General features: G+C 65.7%; 5 protein-coding genes across 5 annotated transcripts in view; 2 read left to right on the top strand and 3 right to left on the bottom strand.

Moving 5' to 3' along the window:
• PFL1_05365 (uncharacterized protein) overlaps positions 1 to 3606 on the bottom strand; it is a gene marked incomplete at both ends in the record, with an annotated part of 4023 nt that extends 417 nt beyond the window's left edge. Inside the window, 6 exons of the mRNA XM_007882897.1 lie at positions 34 to 1139; positions 1415 to 1420; positions 1556 to 1672; positions 1760 to 2914; positions 3100 to 3202; positions 3433 to 3606. Of these exons, the coding sequence (XP_007881088.1) occupies positions 34 to 1139; positions 1415 to 1420; positions 1556 to 1672; positions 1760 to 2914; positions 3100 to 3202; positions 3433 to 3606 (2661 nt within the window). The remainder of the gene's footprint in view (positions 1 to 33; positions 1140 to 1414; positions 1421 to 1555; positions 1673 to 1759; positions 2915 to 3099; positions 3203 to 3432) is intronic.
• A 2857-nt stretch (positions 3607 to 6463) lies between these two features.
• On the bottom strand, positions 6464 to 11418 carry PFL1_05364 (uncharacterized protein; the record flags this gene model as incomplete). The annotated part of the gene is made up of 3 exons (XM_007882896.1): positions 6464 to 6502; positions 6609 to 6822; positions 6947 to 11418. The coding sequence occupies 3 exons, from the start codon at positions 11416 to 11418 to the stop codon at positions 6464 to 6466; spliced, it is 4725 nt and encodes a 1574-aa protein (XP_007881087.1).
• A 526-nt stretch (positions 11419 to 11944) lies between these two features.
• Positions 11945 to 13615, top strand: PFL1_05363 (uncharacterized protein; the record flags this gene model as incomplete). Its single annotated transcript, XM_007882895.1, has 5 exons — positions 11945 to 11951; positions 12041 to 12309; positions 12482 to 12839; positions 12949 to 13235; positions 13343 to 13615. The coding sequence occupies 5 exons, from the start codon at positions 11945 to 11947 to the stop codon at positions 13613 to 13615; spliced, it is 1194 nt and encodes a 397-aa protein (XP_007881086.1).
• A 108-nt stretch (positions 13616 to 13723) lies between these two features.
• Positions 13724 to 14873, bottom strand: PFL1_05362 (uncharacterized protein; the record flags this gene model as incomplete). Its single annotated transcript, XM_007882894.1, has 4 exons — positions 13724 to 13789; positions 13893 to 14014; positions 14118 to 14292; positions 14427 to 14873. 4 exons carry the CDS (start codon positions 14871 to 14873, stop codon positions 13724 to 13726), a joined length of 810 nt encoding a protein of 269 aa, XP_007881085.1.
• Positions 14874 to 16025: 1152 nt separating this feature from the next.
• The window catches only part of PFL1_05361 (uncharacterized protein), a gene marked incomplete at both ends in the record, with an annotated part of 2985 nt that continues 1757 nt past the window's right edge, over positions 16026 to 17253 (top strand). Inside the window, one exon of the mRNA XM_007882893.1 lies at positions 16026 to 17129. Within this exon, the coding sequence (XP_007881084.1) occupies positions 16026 to 17129 (1104 nt within the window). The remainder of the gene's footprint in view (positions 17130 to 17253) is intronic.

Genomic DNA, 17253 nt, shown 5'->3' with positions numbered 1-17253 from the left:
GGAGCCAGCGGCCGAGGTGGTGGTGGTGTTGACCGGGCCAGCGTTGGTCGCGCTAGGGTTGGTGTAGGCCGTCGAGGTCTGACCGGGCTGGCCAGCGCCGTGACCGCGCGAGGCAGTGGCGGCGGCAATGCCAGCGGCACCGGCACCGACGCCCGCAGCACCGGCGGCGGTGGCGGCCGTCTGCTTGCTGCCCAGGCCGGCCGTCTTGGCGCTCTCGGTGTTCTTGGGGTTGGGCTGGCCCTCGGCGACCAGGTTGAAGGCGGGCGAGTACCACTCCTTGTGCGAGTTGCCAGTCGACTTGGCCAGCTCGCTGCGCTCGTCGAGCCTCTGCACCAGGCCGTCCGGGTGGCCGACGTCGGGCATCATCGACTGGCGCTTGGACGTGACAAACTTGAACGTGCCCTTGCTCTCCTTGTCGCTGGCGCTGCTCTTGTCCTTCTGGAACGTCTCCTTGAAGGCATCGCCGAAGCCCTTGCCCTCGACATCCTTGTTGCGCTCGGCACGGTCGCGAAGCTCAACGAGGTTGCGGTCGAGGTCCTCGAGCGCGTTGCGGATACCTTGCTCGGCAGCCTTGCAGATCGACTTCTTGATCAGCCCAATGGCGAGCGGGCGCACCAGCTTGGCAAGCAGGTCGTGCTTCGTGCCCTTGATGGCGAACGACATCTTGTCAATCGACGCCTTGACCGACTTGACCGTAAAAATGTGGTTCTTGCGACTTTCTGAGTCCAGAGCGAGTTGGAGCGTCAAGCCCTTGCCACCCAACAGAATGTCCGCCCTCCCAGACTCCTGGATTTTGAATCCGGACATGCGACGGTAGTGAAAGTTGACGTCGCGGATGTCGAGCTGGATCTGGTAGATGGTGAGCTTCAGGCTGTGCTGCGCCTGGTTGGGGATCTCCTTGAAGGCCGAGAACTTCATGTGGTTGCGGTTCTCGATCTCGTAGACCGAGGGGAGCACGTTGAGCGGGTCGATGTTGAGGTCCTCGATCAGCAGCTCGTTCTGCTTGTCGGCGTACTCCATCCTGGGCAGCGGGATCGATCCTGGTGTGGACGACGTGGGGTAGAAGACGGACGGCATGAGAAAGCTGATGGTCAGTGTGATGTCCTGGTACCACGCATCGGGGTCGAGCAGGGCAGGTCCTGAACGCGCCGGCAGCCACGAGGCAACCTCGACGTGACGACGACCGGGCTCCGAACGTTCGAGCGTAGGGACCCAATGGAGGCGCTCCGGCACCACAGACAGCAGGAGGCGGCGGCGTTATAGCCTTTTCCCTGCGGCTGGCCAGTCGGCGCCCTGACCCGACCTCCGCACTCGTCTCCCCAGTGCATGGCCCCGAGCAGCCAGGCAGCGCACGAAAGGCGCATGGACGACACGGCGAAGATACAAGGCATGTTGCGAGATAGAGACCACTCACCGATGTCTAAGGGATTGAGGCGTAAAAGTGGCGCGAGAGAGCATAGGAAAGGTCAAGATCGTCAGTCACACCATGTCTGCAAGGATGGGAGGCCTCTCCGCTGGAAACCTGGGATTGAAGATGTGGATGAGAGGCACTCACGGGACAGCAGAGCGGGGCCAATCGTCTTAGACACATCCGCCCACAAATGCGGCTTGAAGGACGGCTTCCCATCGGCATTCAAGAACAGGTCCTTTGTGAGCCTCTTGATGTCCTCGCCTGTGTGCCAATTTGAGGGTTTAGACGGGTTCTTGGGTCAGTCTGATGCGTTTGGGCCGCAGGGTGTGCGGGGGAAGGGGGACTCACCGAACTTCTGGTTGAGGGGGTCGTCGCCCATGCCCTTGAAGAAGAACTCGATCTGGTTTGCGAGGTTCTTAAAGTGGGGCTGGTACTTGCCGCCCTGCTGGTTGGAGCTGGCGTCGGGCGAGACAAAGAACTTCTTGCCCGAGTCGCGGAGCTGGCGGGCCTGGGTGTCTGCCTCGTCCTTCATGATGAAGCCGGGCTCCTGGAGGGCGCGGCGGACGTAGGTGTCGAGGCGCTGGAACCAGTCGCGGAGCTCGCCGTCGTTGCGGGCGTCGGTGTAGAGCTGGTCGATGGCGTCGAGGATGGGCTGGGTGGGCCTGCCGTTGGCGAAGCGCTCGATGAGGGTGCGGAAGGCGTTTTCGGCGGTGGCGACGTTGCCCTCGCCGCGGACCTGGCTGGCGCTCTGGGTGGCCTGGTTCTGCACCGAGCTGGCGTGGCCCTTGTACTGCTCAAAAAGCGTCATAAAGTAGTCGATGGCGTCCTCGTAGTCGGGGTGGCGCTGGCACTCGATGACGACCTTCTTGAGGCGGTAGATGAACTGGTCGCGGCGCTCCTTGGGGAACTTCTCCTTGAGGTAGTCCTGGGTCTTGTCGGCCTGCTCGCGGAGGTTGTCCTTGTGCTTCTGGGGGATCTTGCTCGACAGGATGTTGGCCTTTTCGTTGGCCTTGTCGGCGAGGCGGGCCTGGTTCTGCTCGCGCGAGGCGTTGGGGTCGAGGGTGTCGGCGACGTCCTGGGCGTGGTCGGCGCCCTCGGTGCGGGCGGCCTCCCTGGCGCGCTCGGCCTTCTCCTCGGCCTTGCGCTTCTGGAGGGCGCCGGGGATCTCGTCGTGGAACTCGTTGTCGGGGGCGGGCTGGTCGACCTGGGCCAGCTTCTCCTCGTGCGGGCGCGAGACCTCGGCGGCCTTGGCGGCACCATCGGCAAACATGTCGCGGCCGACGTATCCGAGGTCCTGGAAGATCTTGCGCAGCTCGCCGTTGCGCAGGAAGAGGGTGACGAGGGTGCGGAAGGCCTCGCCGGCCGACTCGCCGTGCTTCTGCGCCTCGTCCTTGCTGAGGGGCGAGGCGACGTTGACGTTGCGGGCGACATCGGCCTTGCGGGTGGCGTAGAGGAAGTTCTGGAACTCCTCGTTGCTGTTCTTCTCCATCACCATCTGGCGCGCTGCGGTCAGGAGGGGCAGAGGGGGCCAGGGGGGACGAGGAGGGAAAAACGCCGAGCTGTCAGAAAATGCCATCCGGCGTGTCCGGGGCGCGGCGTGGCGCGGCTCAATCAGCCGCTACCCAGCTGCGGCTAGCCGCTCGAGCTGGGTAGGATCCAATATGGCAGGACGACATGAGGTCACTCACCGGACTCGATGAGCTCGCGGACATCCTTGACCAGGGTGCGTCCATCGGACGAGAGCTTGGTCTCGTCGATGGGGCTGTGCGCAAGCGTGTACTTGAGGGTATCCTGAGCGGGCCGGGCGGCAATTATTGCGGAGAGGGGAACGAGAGATGCATGCAGGCAGGGTCAGCATCCGCTGCACGGCGGCAGTTGGAATATTTCCATCCACCTTGCACTCCATCGATCCCGAAGACTTCCGAGCACGTCGTCCATCCGACTGGGTTCTACATCCAGCTCCGATCTCGCCCTCGCCCTCTTTTGCGCATTCGAAGGTACACGGCATCGACTCAACTCACGTCAATCTGCTTGTTGTCGGGGTATCGACCCTCGCGGAACGCCTGGACGACGCCAAAGAGCCTCGAGGCGCGCTCGGTGTCGGCCTCCTTGGCCCTGGGGTCGACCGCGCGAGTGACGGAGTTCTTCGACGGCTTCTCCGAGATCTCGCTCTTGGCTGGGGGGAGCGACGACATGGTGGTGGCGGCAGTCGTGCGTGCGAGTGTCGAGAGGGTCGGACGGGTATTGGGACCTGATCAGGAGGCGGCTAGCGCAATCGAGATCGATTCGATGGGGTGGATGGGCGGGTGGGTGGTGCTAACAAAAGGCCAAGACAGGCGATTGAAAGCGATGCGGTGGGGGAGCGGGGCGAACGGGCGGGTGTGCGTTCGCTTGGCTGGCTGGCTGGCTGGGATCGGATTAGACGATGCTATCGGCGTGGTATCGTGGAAACAAAACGTGGTAGCTGGTGGTAGAAGAAACCGGAGGTGGGTGGCGGCGACGCACAGACGACGGCGGGCTGGCCTTCTTATACGGTCGGCACGGGAAGGCGTCTCGATTCCGGACAGACGGGGACGCGCACGGTCTGGACGGGGAGCGAGGGGATGCGGACATCGTCATCATCCTCATCCTCGAGACTGCCGAGAAAGGAAGGCCAGGGAATGGGGCCAGGCAGGTACTGTAGGCAAAGGCACGCACGGAAGGGAAAGGCACACTAACGTCTGTGCCCTGAGACAGGCCCGGCCCCAGGGGGCAGACTACTAGGCCTCTGGCGTGCGACGGTCGGCTTTCGACGAAGCTCGAGCTTCGGTCACGCCGGCGACGAGGCAAAGAAAAGACTGCTACTGCGCTCGGACCTTGCTTGGGTGGTCGAGAGGAAAAGACGAGCGGCAGCGGAGCGGCCACCCCTTGGGCGCTACCGCTCGCTCGCTCGTCGCATCAAACCAAAGAGGACCCTTTGGCCGGCCAAACAAGCACGGTGACGCTTTGGCTTCGTGGCCCTGGCTCTGGCTCTGCATCTTGCCCTGGGCCTCGCCCCCGGCCTTTCCCTCTCAACCCATCGCTTACAGAACTCCTCCGCCGGCGTCGGCCTTGGCCCCAAACCCCCGGTCGGGATCGAAGCGCAAAGCAACCAAGGGTCTCCACTCCATCCTCTGGACGGGTGCCCGCCTCGTCCTCCCTCCTTCGCTCTCTCTCCCTTCCTCTGCCTTTGACTCAGACTTGCTGCTGAGATCGTCGTTCGTCATCTCCAACCGAGAGTCGCCGAGCGACCCTCTTTCCCCTGCCTGCCTGTTTTCCCCAACACCGCCCCCCGGACGGCGGCCAGCCAGCCGGCCGGCCGATACGCAGGACCCTGCCCGGCAGGCTGAGCCCGTGCGTCCGTCGCCATCGTTTGCTGCGCGAGAGGGCAGGAGGTGATGACATCGCGACACCGGTGTCTGTGGCGTCGGTGCGCAGTCCCCACCCTCGACGACGCTTGCTGTCGTCGGCCAAGCCCTTTTTTTCCGGCTCCCCTCTCCCGCAGCCCCTCGGTCTGGATGCCGTTCACCTGTCAAGCTGACTAGGCTTCGCCGCCACCCCGCCTTCACATGAGGTAGCCAACGGCACGAGGAAGGCGGCCTGCGGGTGAGGAATCACCACAATGACCTGCCATCCCACCACGTCTTACATGAAAGGAAATCCAGGCTAAGCCATGTAAGTAGCAGCGCACGTTACTGTAGCCGCGAAAATCTTGGCCCTGTCTCTTGACAGGTTTGATATCATACCGCCGCCGTAATCATAGATTCATTGGATGGCGTCTGAGGCGACGACGTGGCCAGAGCTCAACACTACCCGGCCGCCTTCGTTCCAATTGCCGCGCAGGTCATCTGCATGCGATCTCGTAGCTGGCATCGGCAATTGACACACGCACCCACGAAGCGTGCAACAGCGTAGCTGCCCAGCCTGGCTCTAGCTCTCACCTGCTCCTCTGCCAGTTCCATCGACTGGACTCGGCCATGCAAGATCGTCGTTGCCGTACCGGTAGGAGGAGCAGAGGCGGCTGAGCGGTGTTGGCAGCTATGTAGTTACATGCCCAAGTCTGATTCACAACGCTAGCGCCTCCCCTTCCAGCCTAGCCTAGCATGTCTCGTAACCAGTCGTTGATCGCTGCTTGAAGCGACACGACAGAGCAGGTGATACCGTGTGGTGGCGAACAGGTACCTGTAGGATGCAACGACGATCCGTCAGCTAGTCTGACTCCCTACCCACAACGTGCGGACCAGAGCTGGCAGGGAGGTGTCACAGTACCTGGGACGATAGACACCCGTCCGGCCGTCTCATGTTGATCCGTATTCCATCCCCCAGCAACTCTGTACGCCGCGCCAGCCCAAACGGACGGAACCACCCGGATCCAACTGGCAGCGGCGTCGGGCTGACGGTACATACGGTGGCTGTAGATGTTGTGCGACCTTGCCTCGAAGTGCGGGCTGGCGCTGGTACGTACTGGCCCTGGACGCAGCACGACGATGATCGATGGCGTCACGATGCATACTCATGCCCTAGCCGCCTCATCTCAGGGTCCATCCGTCCATCCATCCATCGCGTCCATCCATCCATCCATCCGCCTCGTCCGCACGTCGGCATGACCGCCCGGACCCGATGTGTGACGTCAATACTCTTTCCCCCCAAAATGCATGCGTGAGAGAGACGGAGGTAGAGTGGCGTCGAGCAGGCTGGCAGTTCGTGATACGGCCCCAGCTCAGTTCGCCAGTCGAGCTGCTTGCTCTTCGCCTCGTTCCAGTCGCCCCGATGCCACACCGACGCGACCATCTTCCCTCGATCCGGCCCCCCGATGCCTCTCAGAGACGCCGTTGGCGATTGTTCAATCTCAACCTTCCTGCCTGCTTTTGGTGATTTCGTTTCCGAGCCAGCATGGGGCCCTTTATATAAACATCGCGACGCTCGAGCGGGTGGGGTCCCTCGGAGCATGCCTCTATGCCCCTCTCCACCCATCCGCCACGCACATCGCCGCCGCCGCCGCTGCCGCCGCCGCTGCCGCCGCCGCTGCCTCGTTTAGCGGTCCAGCTCCTCGTCCTCGTAGTCGCGCAGGATCTGCGTCGCAGGCAGGCAGGCAGAGAAAGAGGCACGGCGGTCAGCAACGCTACGTCCCGCTCACACGTCCCAATCGCGGTGCAGTCGCCCGGCTCCGGCTGCTCACCTCGGCGTCCTCGTCGGTGGTCAGGTTGCGGTAGCCGCCGTAGCTGCCGCGCGAACGGCGCAGACGGTCGCGCACAAACGGCACGCCCTCGAGCGTCTCGACCAGCTTTGACCAGCCCAGGCTGGCCAGGCCGGCGACGTAGCGCGGCACCGACGCCACGTTCTGCGCAAACTCCGAGTCGGTGTAGCGCGACGTGTCGGGCAGCCGGATGCTCCTGTCGTGGGTGCGGCAGGGAAGGGGCAGGGAGGAAAAGGCAGGTGTGGGTAGGTTGGGCAAGTCAGCCGTCAATGCCATACGATTGCTCTCGCTTCTGTCCCGGGCACGCGCGCCCTACTCACCCTCGTCCGGCGCGCTGCTGCTTCTTGTTCCACCACCACCCCACGAAGCCGGCCAGCGCAAAGGGGCACGCGATGACGGTGGCCCACCAAAAGAAGCCGTGGCTGGCCGGGTTGTTGCTGCAGATGTGGCGTGCGCCGCGGTCGAGGCGCTTGCCGCCGGTGCACGACGAGTGCGGGATCTTGCGCATGCTGGTCCGCTCGTACCAGTAGCCGTCGCTGTCGGCGGCCCAGCACTGGCCGACGTCGTCGGTGGGCAGCGCCGAGGTGCCCGGGTACAGGACGCACTCGTTGGTGTCGGGGCGGCGGTAGTGGTTGAACTCGCACTCAAAGTCGGCGGCGGTGCAGCTGCAGTTGCGCACCACCTCGTGCGGCTGCACAATCGTCTCGCCCACGTAGCAGTCGGCCTGCCGCTTGCGCTTGTAGTAGTACGTCTGGCGGCCAAACAGGCACGGCTCCTGGCGGCTCTCGCTCGGGCTCCACAGCTCAAAGTCGTCCTCCTCGGGCCGCGCCACGTTGAGCTTGCACTTGCGCGTCTGGAGCGCCGAAAAGTCGAGGTAGACGGCGACCGTGTGGCCCGACGAGCCCGTCGGGCTGCCGAGCAGCAAGAACTTGCGGTGGGTGTCCTCGGGCACCGTCAGGATCTCGACGACGCGCAGCTTCTGGCCAAAGTTGTACGACTCCCACGTCAGGCCCTCGTTGAGCGAGTAGAGCACCGTGTCGGTGGCGTCCTCGTCGTTGACGAGGATGATGATCGAGCCCTGGTCGCCAAACTCCCACCGGTGCGCGTCCTTGTGCACCTCTTCCCAGGTGAAGCCGCCGTCGCGCGTGAGGAACGTGTCGCTGTCGCGGTAGGGCGACAGCTTGCGGCCGACATTGCCCACGCCGAGCATCAGTCCGACGGCCGACGGGCTGCTAAAGGTGGCCTTGGGGTTGTCGCGCTCGGTGAAGCCGTGGATGTGCAGGCTGCAGCCGACGGCGTTGCACTCGTACGGGTTGCCAAAGGCGTCGCGGACCGGCGGCGTCAGCGGCTTCCAGCGCCCGCCGTCGTTGTGCGTGATGCGGCTGACGAGGTCCTTGCGTCCGGAGAGCGCCGCCTCGTCCGGGTTGGCCACGGCGTTGATGAGCGCCACGCCGTCCAGGCCGAGCATCTTTTCAAAATCGACGAAACCCTTGTCGTTGCGGTTGACGTACTCGAGCGAGCGCGAAAAGTAGGTGCCGTTCGAGTTGCTCTTGAGCAGCGTGCCCCACTCGCTGCCGGCGCCCGAGTGGGTGGTGAAGTGGAGGAAGATCGAGTCGGTGACCGAGTCGAGCACCGTGTAGGCGCGCGTCTTGACGTCGAGGTCGGGCGGGAAGTGCAGGTCGGAAAAGCGGCGCGCGTCGAGCGACACCTTGAGCCGCATCGTCGGCGGCTGCGTGGCGTCATCATACTGGGCCACGACGAGGTACTGCTCGAACGTGGCCCAGCCGATGATGTTTTCGAAGAGGACCTCCTTCTTGTTGCGGTAGAAGTTGGGGCCCGACACCAGCTGCAGGTGGTTGGCCGAGGTGAACGACTTCTGGTCGCCGCTCTTGTCCTTGTAGCTCTCGCAGAAGATGGTGCGGGCGTCGACCTTGAGCCGGGCGTCGCGCACAAACGAGCAGATGCGGACGTAGTTGTCGAGGCGCGTAAAGTGGCGGCCGTTGTCGACGGTGACGTAGGCGACGGCCTGGCAGCCGCCGCCGCCGTCGGTGGCGACGACGCAGTTGCGGCTGCCCGTCCAGATCAGCCAGTCGCTGCGGTCCGGGTGGAAGTCGAGCACGGGGATGCCGAGGCCGTTGGCCGGCAGCGGCGCGCTGAACCAGTCCCACGAGACGCCCTTGTTGATCGTCGACCACACCTTCTGGCCGGCCGTGATGAGGTAGCCGCGGCTCTTGTCGTGGGCGTGGAGCGCCATCGTCAGCACCTTGGTGTCCGGGTCGCCGGCATCGCTGGGCGCCACCAGCTGCTTCCACGAGTAGCCGTCGTTGAGCGAGTGCCAGGCGGAGCCGTCGGTGAGCTGCACCACGACGCTCGACGACTCGGGAAAGTACATCTGGTCGATGACGACGCCGGGGAACTCGTGCAGCTGGTGGGCCACCCGGCCGGCCTCGGGCTGGCCCTGGTCGCACGGCCTCTCGACGGCCTCGTCCTTCTTGACGCCGCGGCCGCGGTCGCACGAGTCGCCGGGGATCAGGCGGTAGCCCGACGAGCCGCGGTACGTCTTCTGCGACGGCTGGGTGCACTCGCCCGCCGGGATCTTGGGCAGGCCCGTCGACACGCACCGGCCCGCCGAGTCGCGGACGAAGCCAAAGTCGCACTCGTAGTCGGCGTCGGTGCACGGGCATGGGTCCTCGCGCCCCTCGGGGTCGTGGAACTTGTCGGCGACGACGCAGTCGGCGTCGGCCTTGCGCCGCTTGTACCACTGGCGGTGGCCCATCAGGCAGCTCTTGTCGGCGGCCGCCTGGGCGTACCACCGCTCCATGTCGCCCTCGCCGCACTTGCGCTTGCCGAGCGTGGCAAAGTCGAGGTGGATGGCCACGTTGCGGTCGCTCTGGCCGCCGGCGTCCTTGCGGGTCTGGGTGCCGATCAGCAGGAACTTGAGCGAGGTGCTGTCGGGGATCGTGGTGAGCAGCTTGGCGCGCACCTTGAGGCCGAGGTCGAGCCGCTTCCAGTCCTTGCCGTGGTTGAACGAGTAGCTGACGTGGTCGGTGATGTCCTCGTCGTCGACAATCACGAGCACCGAGCCCTGGTCGCCAAACTCGTACTTGTGCGCGTCAAACGACACCATCCGCCACGTGCGGCCGGCGTCGGTGCTGAGGAAGGTGTCGCACTCCTCGTACGGCAGCAGCCGGCGCCCGACGGAGCCGACGCCCATGACGAAGCCGGGCGCCGTCGACGAAAAGACGCGCCCGGTGTTGTGCAGGCTGGTGACCGAGTAGAGGTGGAGCGAGCACCGCTCGGCGTCGTTGGGGTCGCACGCGGTCCGCTTGCCCGCCGCGTCGACCGCGGGGGCGCGCAGCGGGTGCCAGTGGCTGCCGTCGTCGAACGTGATCATGCTGCGCGTGGCGCCGTCCGACTCGGCCTTGACGTTGGCGATGCCGACGCCCTCGATGTTCTGGAGGTGCTCAAAGTCGACGAGGCCGCGCGAGTTGCGGTTGGTGCCCTCGAGGCTCTTGACAAACTGCGTGCCGGTGCTGTCGCTGGTGAAGAGGACGCCCGTGTCGGAGCCGAGCGAGTCGAGGACGTCGACCATGAGCGAGTGCAGCGTGCTGTCGACGACCGTGTAAGCGTTCTCGCGCAGCTCGGAGCCATGCGGGAACTGGGCCTTTTGCCACTTTACGCCGTCGCGCGTGACAAAGAGGGCCATGCCGGAGCTGCCGCTGGTGCCCTGGCTCTCGCGCAGCGCCGTGACGAGGAACTTTTTCGAGGGCCCCAGGCCGGCAAAGCTGCGCGCGTTGCGGCCCATGTCGAGCTCGACCATCTTGCGCGTCTTGAAAAAGTCGTCGCTCTGGAAGAGGCGCGTCGTCGCCGGCATCGCCCGCCTGGTCCAGCGCACCCAGCTGCTCCCCCGTCCCGGCGACGACGGCGACGATGCCGCCGCCGCTCCCGGCGCCTCGAGCGCCGACGACGAGGTGGGCGCGTCCTCCCAGGCTATGCAGAAGATGCGCTTCATGGCGTCGGGGTGAACGTCGATGTCCCGCGTGGCCTTTGCCCAGGTGCAGTGCATGGCGAACTCGATGAGGGGCTCCACGCCCGAGGCAAAGGCGTCGGTGGTGTAGTAGGCCTGGTCGTGGCAGATGGCGCCGCCCCAGGGGGTCCACATGGTGCACTTTTTGCCGGTAAAGATGATGTGGTCCCAGTGGCGCTGGTCGCCGTGGAACTCGAGGGGCGGTCCGGCGCGGACGGCGGGCGGCTCCGGCGTCTTGAACTCCTGCCAGGACGCGCCGCGGTTGGTGGTGCGCCAGTGGGTCTTTGCGTTGGAGAGGATGTAGGCCTGCTTGATGTCGTGCGGGTGCTGCACGAGCATGTAGGCAGCGCCCTTTGCGGGTCCGCTGACGAGCTTCCACGTCTTGCCCTCGTCCTCGGAGCGGTAGACGTTGCCCTCTGATCCGTCGTGGTAGAGGAGCGAGGTGCTGTCGTCAAAGTAGGCGAGCTTCGAGGGGAGGTGGGCGAAGCGGGATATCGACACTGCCGGGCTCGACGCGCGCGGCTGGATCCCGTCGCTGCCTCCGCTCGAGACGCCGCCGAGCAGCGCCGATGCCTGTGGCGGGTTCGCTAGCAAGGCGAGGGCGCAGGCCAGCGCTGCGAGCCAGACGAGGGGCCGCAGGCTGCGCAGCGATGTCCGCCGCGGTATCGCATCGTCGGTCCTGGGCAGCGGTGCCCGTGTGTGCCGGGTGCGTGATGGCGGTGGTGGAGGTGTTGGCGAGCGTGACTGTGGCCGCAGCAGCATCATGGCTGGCGGTGGTGTGGCCGCGGAGTCGCCTATCCGGGGTTCCTCGATCGACGGCGGTGGTTGGGGTGGGCCTGGCTGACGACGAGAGTGGTTGATATGAGCGGCGGGTAGTTGTCGGTTGAGGCGGTGGCCGGTGGTCCAGTTATGGGGTCCGCTGCGGTAATTGGGCGGTGCTGAGTGGTGGGCGACAGGTGGCGGTCGTGGTTGGGTGGCAAAGAAGGAAGGGAGCGTCGCGTCGTCTGGCTGGCGGGCGGTGTTGGTTGGTCTGTGGGTGGCCCGAGCCAGCAGCGTTGGCCGGCGATGCACGCTGGCGTGGCCTGCGCGCGTGCCCTCTGTCTGGCTGCCTGGCCGCCTGGCTGCCTGGCCTCGTGCCTCGAGCTTCTGGATTTTCCCTCGCCTTTTGGCGTTGCATTTCTTCCGCCGACGACGGTCCCGCCGGCTCCTCTCTCCCGTCTCCATCCTCACCCATCCCGACCACACACACCCGCCGCTCAACACGGCCCCTCGAGACAGCACGGCCGCAGCAATGACCGGTGAGCATCGATTGCACCGTGCTCTGCTCTGCACCCAGCATGGCCACGCGCGTGCTGACCGCTCCTCGATGCCCCCTCTGCCTCGACAGCGCCTCGACCCATTACCATCCTCTACTTTGCCGGGGCGCGCACGCTCCTCGGCACCTCGACCGAGACGCTCGCCTTTCCCGAGGGCAAGGACACGCTGCCCCTCTCGGCGCTGCCCGAGTTGCTCGCGTCGCGCCACCCAGACCACGCCGACGAGCTGCGCACGCTCCTCGAGTCGTCAAAGTGGAGCATCGACCAGGACATGATCGACGCAGACGAGGTCGGCGGCGTCACCCTCCGCCCGGGCCAAGAGGTCGCCGTCATCCCACCAGTGAGTGGAGGCTGATCCGGCCACCCCTCGGTCGCCCCTCCCTAGCGCTGCTGTCCCCCCTTTCTCCTCGTCGTACGTACCCTCGCATCCAGTGCCTTGCCCTGCGCAGATGTCGGACTGACCTCTCTGTCTTCTCCCCGCCTTCCCCCTTTGGCGCGCCGGCCGACCGCAGGGCAAGGACGGCGAACCCATCACCGTCCACCCAATCGAGCCCGAGTCCAAGGTCAAGCCGCCGCCAACCCCCTCGGGCTTTTGTGCCTTTGCGTCGTCGCGTTCTTCGGACGTGGCCCCTCTGATCCCCTCGGTGCTGAGCTATTCGCCGGCCCCGTCGGGCACCGAATCCAACCTGCTCCTCCTCTTTCACGGCCTCGGCGACACGGCGCGCCCCTTTGCGACCCTGGGCCAGTCGCTGCAAAAGACGCTGCCCCAGACGTCGATCCTCAGCGTCCAGGCGTCGAAGCGCGTGCCCTTCCTCGATCAGGGCGAGGAGGCCTGGATGTGGTGGGACACCTTCGACAGCTTCGCCGAGAGTGAGTCGATGTGGCCGGCCGGCCGGTGCGACCGCAGTCGCCAAGCAGATCAAGGACTGACAGCCTGAGGCGTCGATCGTCCCTTGGGCTACCGCCGCCCCGCTTGCAGTCCTCACCAAGCCAGATCCAACTGCGACCGTTGCAGGCATCAAGCTGCTCCTCGACTACCTCTCGGCCCCGACCGACGACGGCGGATGCGGCTGGCCCACCTTTGCGCTGCATCTCTTCGGCTTCGGACAAGGCGGAAGCGTCGCGCTCGAGTCAATGGTCGCCTTCAACCGGGCACGCCGGGCCAGGGAAGCGGCCGCCGCGCCAGCAGCAGGCGAAGCGCCGCCGACCAACCCCAAGACGATCGAGATCGGGAGCGTCGTCAGCGTCTGCGCCGGTCTCGTCTCGGTGAGTCGGCGTGGCGCGCACTTCTCCAACGCCCGAGCGACCATGGCCCAATTGACCCCGTCCGGAACGTGTCCATCGGCTCTGTCTTTTTCCTGACTGCCGCACAGCACCCGACGATAGACCCGCTGCCGACGACGCCGGTGCTGTACCTGCACCGCATGCCATCGCCGCCGACATCGACGATCGCCTCGCTGCGAAAGGCGACGCGCGCGCTCAACATCGAGAAGCTGATGCCCGTCGCCCAACGCGGCGGCGAGATGGCGACCGAGGCAATGCCGACGGGCCAAAAGGAGTGGGACCCAATCATTCACTTTTGGGCGCGGCTGCTGCGCAACCGCATCAAGTGGGAGGTCGAGGGCGACTTGTACACGGTCGGGTAGTCGCGGTGGGCCATGCCAAGTTTGGTCGGCGTGCTGTGAATGGAGGCAGTGCATCCTTGTCCCATTCCATCGTGCCGGCGTCTGCGTCGTCGAGGGATGACCCTCGGTCTAGCGGAACATGCGGAGGTAGGCGAGCAGCAGGGCACCCGCACCGGTGGCCACACCGACGAGGTACTGCGAGGGTCGATCAGGGACGGAAGGTCAGCAGCCGGTCCATCGGTCAGCGGGCGGGTCGCGGCGGCAGGCGAGGCAAGAATCTGGCGGGACAGAGACGCACCTGGAGCACGTTGAACTTGGCACTCTGAATCGACGTCCTGAGCCCGGCGATCTCGGACTCGATGCGCGTGTCGACCTCCTTGATCTTGAGCGCGTGCACCGACGACTCGTCCCGGATTCGCCCTGCAGATCGGACGGCGTGACAGAGAGCATCAGTCAGATTCTGTTGGGACAGTGGTGGCAGCGACGGCCGCGTGTGCATGCTAGAGATGGGCGCTGCGCCTACCTTTCTCGAGGTTGAGATCCAGTCGGACACCCGCCGTCGTCCGCGTGATCTCCTCGCGCAGCCTCTGCTTGAGCTTCTCGACGTCGGCCATGAGCCGCTCATTCTCCGACTTCATGACGGCGAAGTCGTTGCGCTCCAGCAGCTGCAGCTCAGACTTGAGCCGCGTAAAGTCGACCTGCAGCGGCGAGAGCGGGGCGGCGGCAGGGCACAGAGAGGGGTTGCCACGCAGAGGCGGGGCGGCGTGAGATGGCGACACCCTCACGAAGCGGACCGCTGCCACTACTGTGCGACGAAAGCGAGAGAGCGCACCTTTTGCGTATAGTTATTCTGTTCCGCCTCCTCTCTCGTCACCAGCCCTCTGGCGAGGTTGCCGATGCTCTCGTCGATGACGTCCCTCAGCGTCTCGACCAGGACATCAGCCTGCTGCTTGTTGATGCCGGACGCCTCGAGCCGCTGCACAAACGCCTGCGTGTCAAAGTGGTGGGCCAGGACGATCGGCGTGCTCGAAAAGGCTCGTGCGTAGTTCGATATCGGCGAGGGGCTGGGTCGGGTATCGTGCCGCGGGACTGATGTCGAGAGCGGACGAGAAAAGGACAACAAGGGCGAGGACGGGACACGCCGTCTTGATGGACGATCGGAGGGCGAGGCAGAGATGAGCGCCGGGGCGATGCGAAGCGTCGGCGCGTATGAGGTCGACGCGATGGCCGAGCATCTCAGCAGCGCAGAGGCCGTCGAGGACGAGGAGGCGGCCAGCATCTTGACGACTGCAGCAGGGTTCAGTCCGTGGGAGGAGGATCGAGATCGAGTTCGGAGAGGCGGTACAGGAGCGTACGCTGGTCGACCGAAGCTGGAAAGACGAGCAGGGTTCGTAGGTCGACTCCGACTGGACGATGGCAACGGCGGCGGTGATCAAGGACGGCGACAGCGATGAAGGAGGCGGAGGAGGAGGAGGAGGAGCAGGAGGAGATGGTGGTGGTGGTGGGGCTCGAGCCATGACGGCCCCTTGGCGGCGCCGTCTCGGGTTGCGGACGGCGGTTGGCCCCCCGGCCTGCTCGGTTCCGAAGAGGAGAACTTGCTTGGCGTCCGGGCCGGCAGCCCTAGCCTGCCGACCAGCCGCGGGTTGGCTGTGCGGCCGTCTGGGGATGACGATGCTGCGCAGCGTGAGAAGTCTGCCACGCCCCTCCGACTTCCGGAGCGGCGGCAGAAAAAGGGGTGGCTTCGGGTGGCCCGGCCTCGATGTCTTGGCGGGTGGGCGGGCAGGCAGGTGTTGGTTTGTGCTCTCGGTGCCCAGCTGCCGGCGGCCGGTCCTACCCAAGGAGTCCCTCTGCCGCCCCTCGAACTGCCGCCACCATCAGCTCCACGCTCTCTGATCGAATCCGATCCGCTCACACCGTCAAGCGGCCGCTCTGCTATCGAGCTGACGACGACGACGACAAGAGCGCATCACGACATCGACCACCGGCCCCCGCTCTCGGCCTGATCACGACCTCGGACCTCCTTCCGGCCATCGCTCCATCTTGAACGGCCCGACCCTGCTCCCCGCCTCGCCTCGGACGGAAGCGCGGCCCGGCCCTTCCGAACGATTCACGGACTTGCTCTCCCGATCCAACGATCCGCCAGCGACCCTCGTCTCGTTCCCGACCTCGACTCTGACCTTTATAGAGCCCCGCCGCCACCTTGCTTGCCTGCTCGCCCTCGCTCGCTTGCTTCCGACGCCCTCGGATTGCCTCCCTGCCCTCGATAGACGCCCGCACCTCCGCTCTGTTCGCAAACCTCGACCAGCTTCATCTGGATCAGCCCCTATTGCCACCTCGTCCTCGCCCTCCATCATACAGCCCTTGCGCATAGACGCGGCGTAGCACTCGACCGAGTCCCTGGATCTCGGAATCCCCTTCCTTCGCTGCCGAAATGACCGAGCAGACTGATGCAGCGGCGGCGACGGCCATCGCGCCCTCGCCCTCGCCCTCGCCGATACGTGCCACCGACTACTTTGACAAGCGGATCGAGTCGGTGCGGCAGCAGGGCGATGCCGACTCGGCGCAGTCGACGCCCAGCGTCGGGACACCCGCCTCGGCCTCGGGGGCGGCCACTCCGACTGGATCCACCGCATCGGAGCTGTCCGACAGCGAGCAGATGGTCGCCACCTCGACGCTCACCACCACCATCACCCGGGGCACGGGAAGCGGCGAGGCCGAGGTGAGCACCGCCAAGATCACCCACGTCGGCGCCAAGGGCATCACCGCCCAGGTCGGCAAGGACGGCGCCGTCCGCCTCCGCCCGCAGCCCGCGTCGACGTCGCGGCGGAAGCGCATCCGCGCCATCGTCTCGTTCAAGCCCCGCCACTCGCACTTCAACCGCGAGAACAGCAGCTCGTCGACGGACCAGTTCCGCGGATTCTTCACCCTCTTCTGGATCAGCATCGGCCTCTTTGTCCTCAACACGTCCTACACCTCGTTCGCCGACACGGGCAAGGTGCTCAGCATGACCTTTGCCACCCTCTTCAGCCGCGACGCCCGCATGCTCGCCCTCAGCGACGCCGTCCTCATCGCCAGCACCTTCATCTGCGTGCCTTTCATCAAGGTCTGCAAGAGGGGCTGGGTGCGCTACTGGCCCACCGCCGTCGTCTTCCAGCACCTGTGGCAGAGCGCCCTCCTCTTTGCCGTCATCAAGTGGGCCCGCTACCGCGAGTGGCCCTGGGTCCAATCCGGCTTCTTCGTCCTCCACACCCTTTCGATGATGATGAAGATCCACAGCTACATGGCCGTCAACGGCAACATGGCCGACGCCTACCACCGCATGCTCCGCCTCGGCAGGATGCTCGAGGAGCGCGTCGCAGAGGTCGAGGGCGGCGAGGCCGGGCAGGGCGAGGAGCAGCTCCACGCCGCCTGGAACCGCGCCGTCCGCAGGGCCCGCACCAACGCCGGCTTCGACGCCGATGGCGACGCCGGTGCCGAGGGCGAGAGCGAGAAGAAGGGGAAACAGGACGGCGAGCCATGCAGCGGCGGCGACATGGTCTGGGCGAGCCTCGAGCTGCAGAGGGGCAGCTCGGGCAAGCGGCTGCGGCGGCGACCCGCCGCCGCCGCATCTTCGGACGCCACTGCCACCTCGGATCCCAGCCAGCCCAAGCCGGAGCTGA

This window comes from Pseudozyma flocculosa (assembly GCF_000417875.1).
Source record: "Pseudozyma flocculosa PF-1 unplaced genomic scaffold scaffold00019, whole genome shotgun sequence".
Lineage (NCBI taxonomy): Eukaryota > Fungi > Basidiomycota > Ustilaginomycetes > Ustilaginales > Ustilaginaceae > Pseudozyma > Pseudozyma flocculosa.
This window is presented reverse-complemented; position numbering and strand designations above follow the sequence as displayed.